General features: G+C 34.5%; 1 protein-coding gene across 4 annotated transcripts in view; it reads left to right on the top strand.

Annotated features, from left to right (window-relative positions):
• LOC145692622 (phospholipase A2-like) overlaps positions 1–17,932 on the top strand; it is a 109,242-nt gene that overhangs the window by 62,957 nt on the left and 28,353 nt on the right. For all 4 annotated transcript variants that reach the window (XM_081767950.1, XM_081767948.1, XM_081767947.1 and 1 more), the window contains one exon: positions 1,825–1,845. In XM_081767950.1, coding sequence (XP_081624076.1) covers positions 1,825–1,845 — 21 coding nt within the window. The remainder of the gene's footprint in view (positions 1–1,824; positions 1,846–17,932) is intronic.

Raw genomic sequence — 17,932 nt, 5'->3', positions numbered from 1 at the left:
ACGCCAAAGTTAAAGAAGACATCTTTATAGGACAACAAATTCGACAGCTATTCAGAGATCATCAATTTGACGAAATTCTACAAGGTGAGGAAAAAGCTGCATGGGAAAGCTTGAAAAGTGTTTGTTCGCAGTTCTTGGGAGGGCAGTGACCGAGTTGCTGTTATGCTACGAGAAACTTGGTTGCAATATGTCTCTGAAATTACACTTTCTTCATTCCCATCTCGACTTTTATCCTAAGGATTGTGGGACAGTAAGTGACGAGCATGGTGAGCGTTTCCATCAATATATTATAGCCATGATGAAGAGATTTGAGGGCAAGTGGAGTTCTACATGTTAGCAAACTACTATTGGACTATTGCAAAGGACATTCCAGATGTACTGTATAAAAGGCAGGCCAAGCGAAGACGCTCAAAATGAATTGAGCAGAAAGCTATTTTGTAGAAAGGATCTGACGAAACTTTGCCTATATTGTGGCGTAGTTGTTGCTTTGAAAATTTATTTTGATTTTACTTTGCTTCGTTTGAAACTGTTGGATTTTGTCTATACGAATTATGAACTCTTATTCAACTATAAAGAAATTAGGATTATTCGTGCTGATTTTACTTGATGTAGCAAAACTTATTCAAAATCTCTTGTCGTCGCGAATTCTGTCGAGGAATTTGAAGCTTAAAATATATAAAACGATAATCATGCCTGTTGTTCTATATGGTTGCGAAAAAAAGTCGCTTACTTTGAGGGAAGAACATAGACTGAAAGTATTTGAGAACAGGATCCTGAGAAGAATATTCGGACCCAAGAGGAACGAGAATGGGGAATGGCGGAAGCTTCATAACGAGGAACTACATAGTTTATACGGTTTACCCAACGTTGTTAGGGTCGTCAAGTCTAGGAGGCTTAGGTGGGCAGGTCATGTAGCTAGAATGGAAGAAAGTAGAAACGCTTTCAAAGTCTTGACTGGTAGACCCATAGGAAAACGACCATTAGGAAGACCTAGGCGCAGATGGGAGGATAATATTAAGATGGATCTCGCAGAGATAGGAATACAAAGTAGAAACTGGATCCAATTAGCTAAGGATAGAAGTCAGTGGAGAGCTTTTGTGAACGCGGCACTGAACCTCCGGGTTCCATAGGCCATAGAGTTAGTTAGTTAGTTAGCAAAACTTATTTGCACAAACTTGTTCTAGCACAATTTGAAGCTCGTTATACGACATTGATTTGCGCATTTTAAAGTATGGATATACAAGGGTTTACAAATTATGGGCTATTGTATGTCTTAATTATGTTCAAACTTATCACATTACCGCTAAATGAATATATAAAAATCTTACCCTTTGTATTTACAACTACTTTGGTTAATTTTTTTCATAACTTTTAATACATTTGAGATATATTGATAATGTTGTACAAGGGCATTTTTCAAAACCAGAGCTCAGAATACTGCACTACTATTATATTTTCTCATATTATACTTTAATGATTGCAAAATCATAAATTTTAACAATTTACATACTTTCGATTAAAATTTGTTGAACAGTGTTTTCTTTATTCGTTTAATGAGCGGTAAATTAAAACTATATGTAATAATTACTCAATCCTTTTTAATGCTTGAAAATAATACTTAAGATCATAACAAAGGAAGGCATTAAAATAAGATCTAAATAATGTTGTACTTACTTTAAAATCACTTCTTGAAATGACTAATCGAAAATACTTTCTACGCTAACATGTTGAAATACTTTTTATAAAAATAAAATATTAACTCATTCTCTCTGAATCTACCATTGTTGCATTGTATAATTATTCTGTTCTTCGTGTGTCTTTTAGGATAATCGGATCAAACTATTGGTGAGTGTGTCTTCCATATTTGCCTTTTAACCCATAGACTCAAATAGAAAGATATTTTCTATTTGAATTCAAATAAAGTGAAACACGATTTATTTCTTCCTCAACTCAAGTTAAATGCTCAAGTCCTTGCTTTCTCAATACACATTTGCAAGACACTCCTACATATACATTTAATATTTCTAAGTTAAATATACAACAACATAGAATAACATTTAATTTTCACGACATTTGTACAGTTATGAAAAGAAATCAGAAAAATTACCAGTTCACTTAAGGAAAACAGAAAATAATTTTCTATACAATTAATGACTTAAAGAAACAAAAATTACACAGATGTTCTACATTCTAAACTTCAGGTTCTTGTTGAAGAAATATTGAACAATCTATTGAACATTTCGGTCAAATGACTCCCTTCTAAATAAAACGATGAACTGTTATGTAGGTTTTGAACCATGGTTTCATCATCTGATGGACAAATGATACTGCAATACCACATATTATGGATGAGTTAAAATATCAATACTTTCGATAAACTGGATACTTTCAAATATCTAGGATCAGTATTAACAGACCTAAATCATATTCATAAAGAAATTAAATGTCGACTGAAAGCAATGAATTCGTGTTATTATTTAGTTGAAACGCTTTTGTCGTCGCGAATTCTGTCGACGAATTTGAAGCTTAAAATATATAAAACGATAATCATGTCTGTTATTCTGTGTGGTTGCGAAACATGGTCGCTTACTCTGAGGAATGTAGACTGAAAGTATTTGAGAATGAGATCCTAAGACGAATACTCCGACCCAATACGAACAGGAATCCGGAATGGCGGAAATTTCATAACAAGGAACTGAATATTTTATACGGTTTACCATACATTGTTAGGGTCATCAAGTCTAGGAGGTTTAGGTGGGCAGGTCATGTAGCCAGAATGGAAGAAAATAGGAACGCTTTCAAAGATCTAACTTGAATTCCAATCGGAAAAGACCGTTAGGAAGACCTAGGTGTAGATGGGAGTACAATTAAGATGGATGTCGCAGCAATAGGAATACAAAATAGAAACAGGATCCAGTTGGCTAAGCATAGAAGTCAATTTAGGGCTTTTATAAATGTGAGATTGAACTTCCGGGTTCCGTAAACCATAGATTTAGTTAGATGGACAAATGATATGTCGAAAGTCATCGTCCATGGACGTCTTTCTCCTTGGTAAATGCATGTATTTCCTACGTTCCATCAACAATTCGTTTGTTTCTATTATCATTAGTTTCTGATTCCGTTGTTTATAACACTATTCGATACCATCTTTTACTTAGATTAATAATGAGGTTACTTTAATAATCTTATTATTTCCATAATCTTTGTTTTGAAAGAGTGAAGGAATTGCGCTTAACGTTACGGCTATTCATCAATAAGTTAATTAGAGAATCATAATAGTTCATCCATTATAACTCAGACTAGAGTTAGTTGTACTGTACGTATAGTGTCATACGGAATTCGACTTTCGCATATAGAAAATAATATCTTATATATGGAAATTTGTAAGGAATATGATTTTTTAATGAAGAAGCCATAAGTATATAACATTTAATCACTGTCTTTAAAATGTTTTGAATTTCAAAGAATAGAGTATACCATATAGCATAATAGCTCCAGTAAATATTTTCTAAAAAGTAAAAGAAAAAGCAGAGTAGATGGAATGACCTCATCGCAAATATTTTAGTCACGTTCGACCCTAGTCATACTAGCTAAACACATGGTTGTGATTGGTTGCAGTTATCCATTTTTCGCCACGTAGCACAAATCAAACGCCAGTTGTTGTCGGTCCTTGTAGACAAGCGGGCTGATAAGGAAAATAGCTTTTGGCGTGGTTTCAAACCAGGTCTAAGGAAAGGCCTGGCTTAAGTTTCTATGTAAAGGTGGATGTGCTCTGAATTAACATATTACAGAGGAATTTTTCATATGATGCCAATAGATTTCCCAACCAAGATCATGAATTACCTTGTTTATCAAACCAATCAACATAAATGTATATTGATATTTGTCCTAGATGATTTACAGGGCAGGGAACGAAGAGGTAGCTGCGTGACAAACCTGGACATAGGAACATAACTACTAAAATAATACGGTACATTCCGGAATTCGAAAACCAATCAATTGTATCTATGAACCATCAATGATTTTCTCATGTAGTCATCAAGCAATATATACTTTCAATAATTGTGTTTCTCTTCCAAATATGTCTTACAAGTAAGGTGTGTTGGACATAATTTAGCAGATTTAGGAAGATGTTGTTTTAGATAGAATGAGAAACGATGTTGGCTTCAGTCCTCCAGAAGCCTGTATGTTTTCCTTCAATTCTGTTATATGGTAAATATTTAAAATGGTATTTTCGTGGCTTGGGGTACGATAATTGTCGAAACGTGTTTCCCTTTTCTCCTGAATACATTCGAATTACAAAATACACTTATACAAATAAGACCAAAATCCGTATGCAATGGAATCGAGTTGTATATGCTCGATTGCTAATTGAATATACTATTTTCATTAATATTAAATACCTCCAAATATTAAATACCTCCAACGATTCTGTCTCACATTATTAATCTCGTAGCATTGTCAATATTAGACAGGTCCCTCTCAGCATGTTAGCTGTAACTGATTAACTAGTTTCTTCCGTGATATTCTTTATTAAGCATGAACAATGATAATAATTAAAGACGATACCATATGTAACACTAATACAAGTAATTAAGCTTCCTTACAGTTTCTCTCAATCTTTTCCAGCAATATCTGAGTAACACTGATTGAAGCTTGACGAAGATCAAAATATTGTCTCTGGTGTACTCCTTCTTAAAATATGAAGTTTCTCTCTATTTACATTTGTATATTCTTATAGGTTGCGCACTAATGAATTTCCTTTTCAAATTGAATTTTAGAATGGTTTATGGGAAAATATAGTGTCAGAAACAATAAAGACATACTTAGATCTTCCTACTACGGTCGAATTAATTTAATTTCCATCTAACATCCTTGTCTTTAAGACGCTCTTCATTAATTTCTTCTTGGTGGTTGTTTCTCTTTTTCTGTCTTCAGTAACAAACAAGCTTTTAAAGAATGTATATGCGTCGGAGCTTGTCTTGGATAACTCACATTTTCTTCACCCATTTTCTTGCAAGGAGTTAATTATATTTGTTTTTCAAATCGTTATGATTGGCTTGTGTATGTTCCAGCAATAATCACTCAAGGAAATTTGGCTGCCATCGAGGAAGATCTTTAAGTTATTTCAGTTCCCAGTACAACCGACAGAGCGCAGCGTCCGCAGGAAGGAGCTATACGGCGAGGAACTCATTTTCTTCCATCAAAAGCCAAGTGCTCAATACACTGCTGTCAGGGCTGTTTAGGAGTTAGCCACCACTCGCAAGGTTGACAACAGGAAAGTACAAATCACCACCGAGCAATCCAAGTTACTTAAATTAGCTACATGATTTCACCGAAAGAGCTGATTTCTTTGATTAACTCCTGAATTATTTTTGTGGCACCGGTTTCCTAGAACAGATAGAAAAGAATGCCCATATTGTGTATTACATTTGATAGGTTTAGTTAAGAACATTTGCTTAAACAACGATCAAAATGGGCAGACGATAATACTAAACGTCACACACGACGATTATGAGATGAATGTAGCATCATCATCCTCTTTCTAATCGCTTTTTAAAGTATTTTTTGTTAAAACTTTATAATCAAAATGACAAGTCCAAAGGTTTTTCCTGGCTTAAGTGCTTCTGCTTATAAAGCAGATGAAGTGAAGTGATACAGAGGACAATTAACTTATCAAGTAACATCGTTATTGTGATTTTCCCCTGAAACGTATACTCAGGGTAGTTGCTTATTGTTTTACTAACTCTGATCCAGGGGCGGATCCAGGACGGACTTCTGGGGGGGGGGAATTGTTGTAATACTGCTACTTAGAGCTACTTTTAAGAGCTCCAAACTCTGGGATGGGTTTCATTCATATATAAAATAAGAAAGTGTTCTCTTCTAGGAGGGAGTTCGCCGCGATCGCCCCTGCTCTGATCCTTGAGAATCCGGTATTTCTTGGTTCGTTTAGAAAATCAGTTGCTGTATTTAGTTTACTTTTCATTTAGTCTTACTAAGAAGTAAGTATGCACCTTCTTATCGACAATATTCAGATAGATTGATAAATACCTTTAAAATAAACACAACTGAACGACAGATTAATAACATCAAATATAAAATTATATCAATAAACTCCGCCAGTCATTAGAAACTTAAGGTTAAAGGTTGCAATTGCGGTATGTCATTGTCGACATTTCTGGTGTTTTGCGGCTGTACAATAAATAAAGTAAAGAATAGTCTACAAAGACATTGAATTGCAACAATATCTAAAGGTTGATTGCTTCGCTTATGAATTTATCCCTGTATTATGTGTTATCTGCAATATCGACGTTATTGGATGTTAAATCAAGAACTAAAACAATGTCGGAAAACTGTATCACAACTTCGAGTTGGATACTTTTTCATAGTTGTGGGTAGTTTGATCTAACGCAACTGCCTTACAAGACAGACGTGATTTCTAGATAAAAGAATTATCGAATTACATGAATAATGAACTCTTAATTTGAATAGAATGCTATATATGAAATGTATCTGACAAATTAAATGTGATTATAATTAAACCATAGAGAGACATTTAAGAGATATCAAACATGCAAAGAAAAAAACCTATTTTATCATTAACATAATTATAAGAATATATATATTTTTTTAATATTTTAACTGCACTGTTCGTTGTGCTTTATGGTCTAGACGATAATCATATCCAGATGCAATTTATATGAGACCACCAGGGAAATATATTCATTCAAACAGGAAATAATGTTCAAAATTGGTGCACTAAATTCAAAGTTGTACGTGAAGACATACACAACATACTCGTAGACCGGTTAAATTAAGAACATTTTCATATTTTTCAAGAAGGTTAAAAACATTTAAATGAGTGGGACCAAAACTTCCACAAAATTTTCAGCTTTTTTTTTTTAAAAAAAATAGTTAATTGCAACAATTCACGTGACTTGTTAGAGAATTCAACATGAGCATGCATTGATCCAAATATCATGGAACATGTACAAAAAAGTTGATTCAGTTCATTTCGTTTGTTTGTTTGCATTCGCTTTGCAGTTACCCACTAAAACCATCTCTACATAATCTTCGTACAGTAAGTGCTATAATATTCTTTCACTCTAAAGCTCTTAGATAAAGTAATTCCTTCTTTGTTACTTTTTATTAGATGTGCTTTTATGTTTTGTTATTAAGTCTTTCTCTGAGTACTGGACTTTTTTACAAGATTTTTAGCTGAATTTGGACGCCGAAACTTTTATCTTGTTGCGATACATTACATATTTTTGAAAAATAAAATTTTACGGAAAAACAACTTGATATCTAAAACCAGAAATCAGAATTAAACACCTCTTCTTGTTTTAACAAACAATCAAATATTGTCACATGCTTTTCAATAGCCCTATGTTCGAAAGATAGCAAAATCATCAATCTAATATTTTGTATATTAATAGGTGTAGCGTGTTAGGTAAGAAGACGTTATTAGACTTAAATATACGCGTAGCATTTTAAATAGTATTTAATTGAACAATGTAAGCTTCATGCCTGAAAGTGCAATAAGAGGTGCAATGTATATGTTGTATGTCGCTTAAATTGTGGTATGTTTCGATAACAGAGACACAATGGACTAAAGAGTTTATCAGAAAACTAGTGTTAAATATTTACTACTTAGTACAATTAGATTATAGACACTTACATTGTTTATTATCAATGAACATAAATGAACTTTAAAATGTGTAAAAGTTCCTTAATATTACAAAAAATAAACAATTTAGTATTTATATTTATTTTCTGTATGTCTGTTGTAACTTTATATTGATTTTTATAATTTCTGATTTCTTTTATGATTAAAGAATAAATTTTATATTAAAACTGTTAAATATTTATTTATTTTATTTATATTTCCCATGATAAAAGAATAGCATTGTTTACACTATAAAAAACAAATTAATTTTTATTTTACTACTAAAAAAAACGACCGGCTATAGGACTGTGTTGTAGAGGAATACAAATAAACATATAAATATTTAACTTAACATGAAGAACACAAAAATAGCATACATATAGCGCATGCACAAGTCTTATAAGATACAATTTACGTAGGTAATACACACAATGAAGTTATATACATAATACTCAAACACACATTCAAATATTGTAACTGTTTCATCTCTCATTACGGGTACTTTCTGTTTACTTATAATAGTTGAAGGCAAGTTAGTAAAAGTTGGTATAACATTAGCTACTGACACGAGAAGGTTGATTTCGAACAAGACTGTTCACTTCTAGTGCAAGGATCTCAAATTATTTAAGTTTGTTGTGAACAATATTGTGTCCATTGGTGTGTTCAGGGTTCTTACATTTTCCCCGTATTCTCATTCCACCAGTTCTATTCATTCATTCATTTTCATTAACAATTTATCTTAGAAAACAACTAACTAACTAAGTCTATGTTCTATGGAGCCCGGAGGTTCAATGCCGCGTTCACAAAAGCTCTCCACTGACTTTTATCCTTAGCCAACTAGATCTAGTTCCTTCTTTGTATTCCTATCTCTGCAAGATCCATCTTAATATTGTCTTCCCATCTGCGCCTAGGTCTTCCTAATGATTGTTTTCCGATTGGTCTTCCAGTCGGACTTTGAAAGTGTTCCTACTTTATACCATCCTAGTTACATGACCTGCCCACCTGAGCCTCATAGAATTGATGACCCTAACAATGTTTAGTAAACCTTATAAATTATGTAGTTCCTCATTATGAAGTTTAGGCCATTCCCTATTCCCGTTCCTCTTGGGTCCGAATATTCGTCTCAGGATCTTGTTCTCTATTACTTTCAATCTATATTCTTCCCTCAGACTAAGTGACTATGTTTTGCAACCACACAGAACAACAGACATGATTATCGTTTTATATATTTTAAGCTTCAAATTCCTTGATAGAATTCGGGAGGACAAGAGATTTTGAACTGAATAATAACACGAATTCTCTGCGTTTAGTCGATATTTAATTTCTTCGTGAATGTGACTTTCGTGTGTGAATATTGATCCTAGATAATTGAAAGTATCCATTTTATCACAAGTGATATTTAATATTGTAACGTATGCAGAATTTGCGTATTACGCTCTCAACGAACTTCCATGTATTTAGATTTCTCTGCACTTAGTTCTAAAGCATTGTCCCTGCGACCGTTTTATAAGACATCTGCGTTTCTTTGTATTGTTCTCCTATCATCCACTATTAAATTTACATAATCAGCATACGTCATAACCTGGTGAACACCATTCAACTCTAGGCCCTAGTTGCTATGTTTGACTTTCCTTATAGCATATTCCAGGACAAAGTTGAGTAATAATGGGGTAACGAATCTCCTTGTTTCAGGCCATTCTCGACGTGGAAGATCGTGGACAAAAATTTTCCTACCCGCACTTTACTTTGGGATTCATTTAAACATACCTTAAATAATTCTAAAAAGCTCTTTCCGTATTCATAATTCCGTAAGAACGTTGTACAATGTTTCTGTCCTAACCGAGTCGTAAGCCTTTCTAAAATTAATAAATAGTTGATGTGTCGCTGTATTGTATTCCCATTTCTTTTCGAGTATTTGGCGGATGGTAAATATTTGGTCGATAGTTGATTGATTTCGTCTAAATCCGCACTGACAACCTATAATAATTTCATCTTCGTACGGGGTCAATCTTGGTAATGGAATCTTTGAAAGAATTTTATAGGATGTTGACAGAAGAGAAATGCTTCGATAATTATTAGAAACAGTTTTGTCGCCTTTTTTGTGAATTGGAGCAATGATTGATTCTTTCCACTCTTGTGGCAATCTTCCTTGTTCCAGACAAGGAGAAAGAGTTTATCTTGTTCCATAATTTTTTGTCTCCAGCTAAAATTAACTCAGCCGAAATTTCGTCTACACACGGAGATTTGTATTTCTTTAATTTCTTTATAGCGGTTTCTACTTTTATTCGGTTAAAATCTGGAATATACGGTTTTGCAGTGTGTATTTCCCTTTCTCCGCGAACATTAGTTTTCAGCTGCGTGTTAAGCAAATCGTCAAAGAAGTCTTTCTATTTATTTAGGATGTTATCTCTGTCAGTGAGAACTGTTCCATCAACTTTCTTTAATATATTAGCACGAGGTTGATAACCCCTCTTAAATTCATTGATCCCCTTATAATGTAACGAAAGTTTTTATTTTTAGTATTATCTTCAAGTTCCTTAATTTTAGCTTTTAAAACATTGTGTTTCTTTATTCTAAACGTTTTGGAAGGTTTCCGCCTGATGTCTACGAAATTTTATGTAGTTATTTCATTTGGATCTTGTAGCCAACGTAATTTTGTCTGTTTTCTCTTCTCTTCTAGTTTAATGCATCTCTGGTTTAACCGTGGTTTGTTCCTACGTATATCTGCGTGTCCTAATTTTTCTTTTGCTGAAATTTAAATGCTATCTCTAATTCCAATCCAAGTAACCTCAACACTAGTGCACTCTGAATCTTGTAAAGCCGATGGCTCTCTTCTAATTTTCTTTAAATTAAGTCTCTAAGTTTTCAGACATTGAATATTTCCTTTATTCAATGATAATATCTCTCTTATTATCGCTGCTAGCAGGTAATGATCAGTGTCACTATGAGCCCCTCTAAACGATCGGCCATAAATTATGCTAGATTTTCTTCTTTTATGTACTAAAACGCGATTAATTTGATCATGTGTTTTTCCGTCTGGTGGGGTCCAAGTGTATATGTGAACGTCGCGATGTGGAAATTTTGTACTCTTCAGGATGAGATTTTTGCATACTGAAAAATTAAAGAGTCTAACACAGTTGTCGTTACTTTCCTTATGCAGACTTTCGTTCCCTATAGTCTGTTTGAAAATATCCCCTTATCCTACCTTCTCATTGAAATCCCCTAATAGAATTTTCATGTTATCGCTTGATTTGGTCAAATATTGGTTCCACTTGTTCGTAAAAACTGTCTTTTATATCATTGTCCTTATCTTCCTTTGAGGCATGTACACTCATGTCCAAAATTATTGATGCATATCAATAACTGTCTTCTCGAAAGAATATAATTTGATAATGATTTTGCAGGGTACTTTTAATACTGATACTATGTGTAGAATCGGGAAAATGAATATTTGTTGTAAATTTCATAGGAAAAGAATTATAAATACGAAAATTATAATGAGTAAAATAAAATTTTGATAAATGGAAGGTAATTTTTCTCTTTTTATAGTTCTTATTTACTTCTCTTTTGACACGAAATTTGCCTTATTCATGTCTTTACCGATTATATACATACTAACATTATAAGTAATACCGGATGAATTCATTATGAAATTATGCACTCCTAGAACAACATATTTATAGACATTCGACAAAAAATTTGAACATGAGTGTACATTTAAAACAATAATATCATGTCACTGACCCTTAAGAGTAAGAAAATGAGATCTGTCAGTAACAAATTCAACCCGCTTATTGCTGATGTTATTCGTTTGTCTACGAAAAACCCTGTTCCTAAATGGTGGTTTTGATTTCCCCGTAGAAGAACGTAAAATTTCCAGAATTCACAGTTCTATTTCGTTCCCACCTAACTTCCTGAACTCCTACTAGGTTTTTCCTGTATTTCTCTAACTCAACTGTGACGGATTTTAACGTGCCTGCCCTATAAAGACTTCTAATATTCCATGTTACAAATCTCATGTCCATTTTCTTTCGTTGAGTTCGTGCCAAGTTATCAGTCCTTGTCCGATGCTTCTGTGAATATTTCTGAACGAGTGTTTTTTAAGCGTATGAGGTTGTTAGCCTTAAACAAAACTCCAAGCTGGAGGACCAGTGTTTGTCATCTGTCCGCGACTGCTTATTCAGTATATTCGCAGCTAACCTCTATATCTAAAGGCCTTGACGATACGCAACCTGAGGATGCGCAATGCCATGCTTACAGGAACCCACGCTACACGGATTAGCATACAACACATAGAACCTTTTTCTGCGCAGCTTCAGCAGGTATTGATAATAACATCCTGCTGACATTTTTTTCACATAGAACTCTGTACGTTATGGTAATGCCTTGTGATCGTAAACAAAAAAAAAATCAATTGCTTAACCTTTAATCGAGATAGGAGACACTTTTGGTCTTGGACAAGATGGACTTTTCCACTTGTTGGATTGTAATTTTAACTCTACGTTTTAAAGTTTCTAATCCATGTTTTATCAATAGCAATAATACGACGCTTAAAATCCTCAATTTTGATGTTGAATCTTTGTTTAAGCACCGTTGCATTGTCCGGACGTATATGCTTTTGTCCAACAGTCAACAAGTGGAGGACTCATCGACTCATCGAGGAGGCATTTTTGTTAAATCACTTTAAAAAATTTATATATTGACGCAGATGGAATCCCTGTGGTATTAGAGAGTTGTAGTGCTCCACATTACAGCTAGGCACTACAGTTTATAAAGCAATGAATACTTACCTCAGTTACCAAGCATTGTAGTGTATTGAAGGATGATTTAAAAAGAAAACAATATGATGAAAACCTACTCAGTATTTGATGTTATTAACTTGAATGTGCTGTACTTAATATGATTCGAAGTTGTTTTGTTCTGAATTATTTGTGTATGATCTAGTGTCATAATATAATGTTTTCAAACTTGTATTTCGCTGTTTACAGTGTTATTTCCACAATTGGTATATTAATTAGTCTATATTTTCTTAGCTACTGCTAATTTCGTTTCGGAAACCCTAACAACCCGTACGATGTGATTATTATATTGTCTTTGTGTACTCCTGTGCCCACAACGAAATTGGAAATTATGTTTTTCTTGTCTTGCGCGGCGAGTTGCTGCGGCGGCGACTTTCCTAAATTATACTGCGCCAAATTTTGTTTAGTTCTCGCGTGTTTTCCAGAAATGCGTTGGTGAGCTATGTATAATATGTTGCGCAATATGAAAGAGATAAAAGAAACCCGTAAGCATGGGATTGGCGAGCATTACAAAATGGCGACTCAGCCAGGATAAAGTTATCCAAACCAACTGTGGAATCAGCTGTACAGTAATATCATGATATAAAAGAAACATCTGACGCGCAAAAAGGAGAGTAGCTGCATTTTGGAAATTGCACAGGAAACACGTCGTATGAATACAAGAACCTTAGTGGAAATAGGAGTTGTATGGGGACGATAATTTGAATATCTATGAAATTATTGTTGGAAAAAAAGGAAAATGTAAATATTTGATTTTAAAAAAATAGCGTGTAAAAATAGATTTATTGTTTTAAGTGGCAAGTGGAAGGGGTTGAAATTTTCCTGAATCGTTGCTAAGGAAAAAAGGTTGAAAAATGATGCGGAAGAATGAAACTGTAATAACGTGTAAATGTTGTGATGAAGAAGAAGTTTTGTCCGGTAAAAAGACACGAAGGCGAGCAATGGGTACTAAAAAGAGTATCGTTTGTGATAAGTGCAGTGGTACTTTTCACGTGAAGTGTATTAACTTAACGGAAGAACAATTTGAACTACTGAGTGAACAGTCAGTGAAATGGATTTGTGACACATGTAAAAATGAAGAAATGGATGAAGAAAAAAATGAGAACGACCTTATTGCAGATAGCGCGAAAGAAAATGAAACTGGAAGTACCGCAAAAGTAAGGAAACAAATAGACAAAGAAAAGCAAAAGTTGATAGAGAATGAAGTTATTTCCCTCGAACCAAATGATCAAGTGGATGAAATGATTATGATGAAGGACAGCCTTGTTCATGACTCGACAGGCAATACAACGGATTTTCAAAATACGAAACCTACCGAAGTGTTTTCAAAAGAAGCTGATATAACTATACGAACAGAAGACGTAGTTGGGAAGGGAGAAAAGCAGAAAATGGAAGAAATGACATCTAATGATTTATTTCGGAGCCTGATTGGAGAAATTTCCAAACTGGAATTCGAACTGGATCAGAACACCCGAGAAATGGAGATGTTGAAAATGGAGGTGCGAAGAGATTTCAACGAAATTGTGAAAATTGTTGAGAAAAATGTACCGGAATTACAGGTAAAGGAAGACCAGACGGAGGAAAGAGTAGATAACTTGGAGAACTCTGTGGGAAAACTGATAAGGTCTTGCGATGATATAACTACTGTTATAGAAACCATGAAAAGCTAACAGTGTGAAGTTAGTAAAAATATTGAAACTAATAACACGCGAGTGAAGAAATTAGAAAAGATTCCAACGGTTAAAGGAAAAATCCAGAAACTAATGAAATCCACGAAGGCGAGTACTGAGATCGAAGTGATAGACGTCAGTAAATCAAATACTCGTATTATACCTACTTTACAAAGCTCTTCTATAACGTGTAATGCTACTGTCACAACGGTAATGTGCCAGTCGACAAACGGAAATGCGAGCAGACATGAAGAACATGTCACCCTGACGAATGTGGAAGGATATAATGGGAGTGACATTACTTCGGGGTATAAGATAAAACCGTCAGAAAGTTGTTCAAGGGAACCACAGATATTATATACTGTGCAGAAACCTGTATGTGCTATCAAAGATCTGACGCCTAAACAATATCGTCTCAATACTGGAATGCCTTGTCTTGTACAGCCAACCGAAACAAGAATAAGAGTAAGTGATCTAAGGGAATTTCCGAAATTCCATGGAGAATTGAACTGTTCTGCGAAAACGTTCCTTGAGGATTTAACGGAGACGTTCAAGTTATTCCATGCGATCGAATAGGAAAAGCTGTGTTTTGTACAAAGATGCTTGACCCGAGGTGCGAACACGTGGTTTCGAACGATTCTACCGGTATTGCGCTCCTGTGAAGATTTTGTGCTAAATTTCAGAAAACAATGTTTGTCTTCTCGTCTTGAGAGAGTACAAAAGCGTAATTTGTAAGAAATGAAATATGATAGCAGCAAATATCCTCCTAAGGTCAAACCCATGTCTTACCGTTCATGAGCTGTTCATGCGTATAATGAATATGGAGGACTACAATAGCAATACACCATTTAATAGCTATCATAGTCGACATCGTGACAACCGAAGGAATATTCACGAAGAAATGGATGAGAGAGACAAAATGTACTGTGATACTTTAACCGATCGCTTAGAGTTAACCATGTGAAGCGAACCAGAATAGACACGGCATCGTAAACGGAAGCACTAACACAACCTACAACATTGGTACCACAATGTAACCGGAACACGGGACTCGAATTGAGAAATAACGAAAATAGGAATTATGGACGAAATAACCCAACTTGGCAAAGACGATGGAGAAACCCGAATTACAACTTGCCAACTCCAGGAATGACTGGTTCTGCTCGTTCTTCGATGAATAGGTCCTGTTTCTGTCAAGGTTAATCAAATCTAAGAAGTGAACCTGCTAACGCCAGTTCTGAACACTCTGCAAGATTCTACAAAAATATAAATAATACGACGCCTGACATGCGCGCAGGAAATGAAATTCAGACGCCTACCGAACCTCAACCTGTACAGAATCAGGGAAACTGTCTCCGTAAACTGTCATAGATGGGGGCGGTGGTTCGATTTGGTATCTATAAAACCTCTTGACGAATCATCTAGCTTTGGAGAGCGTAACTAACCCTTTGAAATAAAATATCAAGTTTCTTTTGTTATTGAAGAAGAAACTTCTGAGCTATCAAGTGATAATTATTGTTATCCGTCACCGACGATACAAGGAAGTATAGATGATATATCCCTCACTTGTGTAACAGATTCAGGTGCCGAAATTAATCTTCTAAGCGAAAGAATTTAGATACAAATAGAAGCAAAATTTCCATCTGTAAAACTACGTCCTTACTCTCATCTCACTTTAAGAACTTTTGCGAGATCGGAACACTTCAATTTCAAGGGATTCCAAGTGATGAATTTAAAGCTGAAAGAAAATCTTTTTAAGACTCCTCTCTTTGTAGTTAAAAACATGAAGCCGGACATATTATTAGGAAGTCCGTTTACCAAGAAATTCCTCTGTGTTATCGATGTAGATAAACAGGAAATAAGACTAAGGGATAATTTGGATTTAGAAGTCATATAATTGATATATCATAACCTAACTTCTTACAACTGTCTCTTCCATTAGTTGATTTGGTAACTTTTGAAGATAATAATGAATATGAAAGAGTAAAGAGCCGTGAACCGAACATTACGGAAGAAGACATAATTAGCTTACTGTGCAACCGTCATGATTTAACTGAACATACTCGAGAAGGATTAAAGAACTTGCTACTTCATTTTAGACCGATGTTCACAGAATACTAAAGGAGAATAAAAACTGAACCATATAGGATACAACTGACGAATGATGAACATGTCGTTGAGAAGCTCTATAATGTTCCTTATGCTATGCGTTCCGAATTAGAAGCTGAGATAACAAAATGGATAGAACATGGAATTCCAGAGGAAATGTCCTCTCCATATCGAAACCCTATGCATTGTGTCAGAAAGAGTTCTGGCGGTGTAAGGCCTGTATTACATCTGCGTGGTCTCAACACAAAAGTCGTAGCACCTAAGGTTCAAGTGGAACCTATATTTGAAATTTTGTCAGGTTATCATGAGCCAAATAATTTCCTCATTCGATTGCACAGCAGGATTCTACGGATTGGCATTACATCCTAACTCATACAAGTGCACGAGTTTTGTATTTCTCGGAAGACAATAATAATCTTAAGGTCCTTCCAATGGGTCTTGGATCCTCGCCAGCAATCTTTAAAATATGATGAACAAATTCTTTCATATGTGGACTAGAAGTTTTGTTACGATTTATCTTGATGATGTATTATGTTTTCCCCTGATCAAAAAATACATCTTTTCCATCTTGGGAAAGTAATGAAAATCTTCGACGATGTAAACTTTTCACTGAATTAAAAAAATGTAAGTTTATAGTTAGTGAAATTAAATTCCTTGGCCATATCGTCAATGGCAAAGAAGTGAAAGTTGATCCTAAAATGTCGGAAGCTGTATGATGCTTTTCGATTCCACAGAATCGAAAACACTTGAAATCATTTTTAGGAATTCTAGGATGGTTACACAGACAAATTATGCTGAGTTGACAGCACCTCTTTATCAATTACTGAAGAAGGCTGTCCCTTTCAAGTTTACAGAAGAATTAACTCAAAAATTTGATGCATTAAGAAAACTGGCTAGTTCTCCACCAGCACTAGGACAGCCTAACTTTGATTTAGTCTTCCACATATAGAGTGCCGCATGTCAATTTTTAGCAGGATACTTATGCCAATAACCTGAGGAAGAAAAGAAGTAATTTGGCGTATGCCAGTCGACGAGTCAAAATGCATGAACTTTCAATGTCAATTTTCGAAATAGAACTTCTGTCGGTTCTTTTCCTATGTGAAAGATTTTCGAGTTATATCTTAGGACGAACAATCATAGTCCACTGCGACAAAAGAGCCGCAACGTATGTCTTTTCAATGAAGAACTGGGATGCTCGAAATAGGAAATCATATTGAAATTATAACGATATGACTTAAAATTTGATCATATTGCAAGAAAAGATAACTTCATAGCTGATGCATTCAGTCGTTATCCACCAGAAAACACCAGAACTCTGACATTCTTTACTACAATTGAACCATTATAATATGACGTATTCCATATTTATGGAAATTTTATTTTCAAAGAGGATCCAGAATTTTTTGATCCGAAGAAGTCATTGGAAGAACAACACGAAAACGATTATTGCAACAGTCTAAAGAAGAAACTTTTACTCAAACCCGAATACATTAAATTATATAATTCTTTATTATTTGTTAAAAATATGCGACAAGGTAGTTGGTTGCTTGTGATTCCTAAAAATATGACAATATCAATAGTTACTAGGATTTACAACCAAGGTCACTTTGAACATAAAAGAGTTTGATTTCTGTCGATCCATAATCTGTTGGCGTACTTTGAAAAGTGATATGATCAAATGTTTTCGA

Source organism: Thermobia domestica, chromosome 8 (genome assembly GCF_964235325.1).
Source record: "Thermobia domestica chromosome 8, izTheDome1.hap1.1, whole genome shotgun sequence".
Taxonomy (NCBI): domain Eukaryota; kingdom Metazoa; phylum Arthropoda; class Insecta; order Zygentoma; family Lepismatidae; genus Thermobia; species Thermobia domestica.
This window is presented reverse-complemented; position numbering and strand designations above follow the sequence as displayed.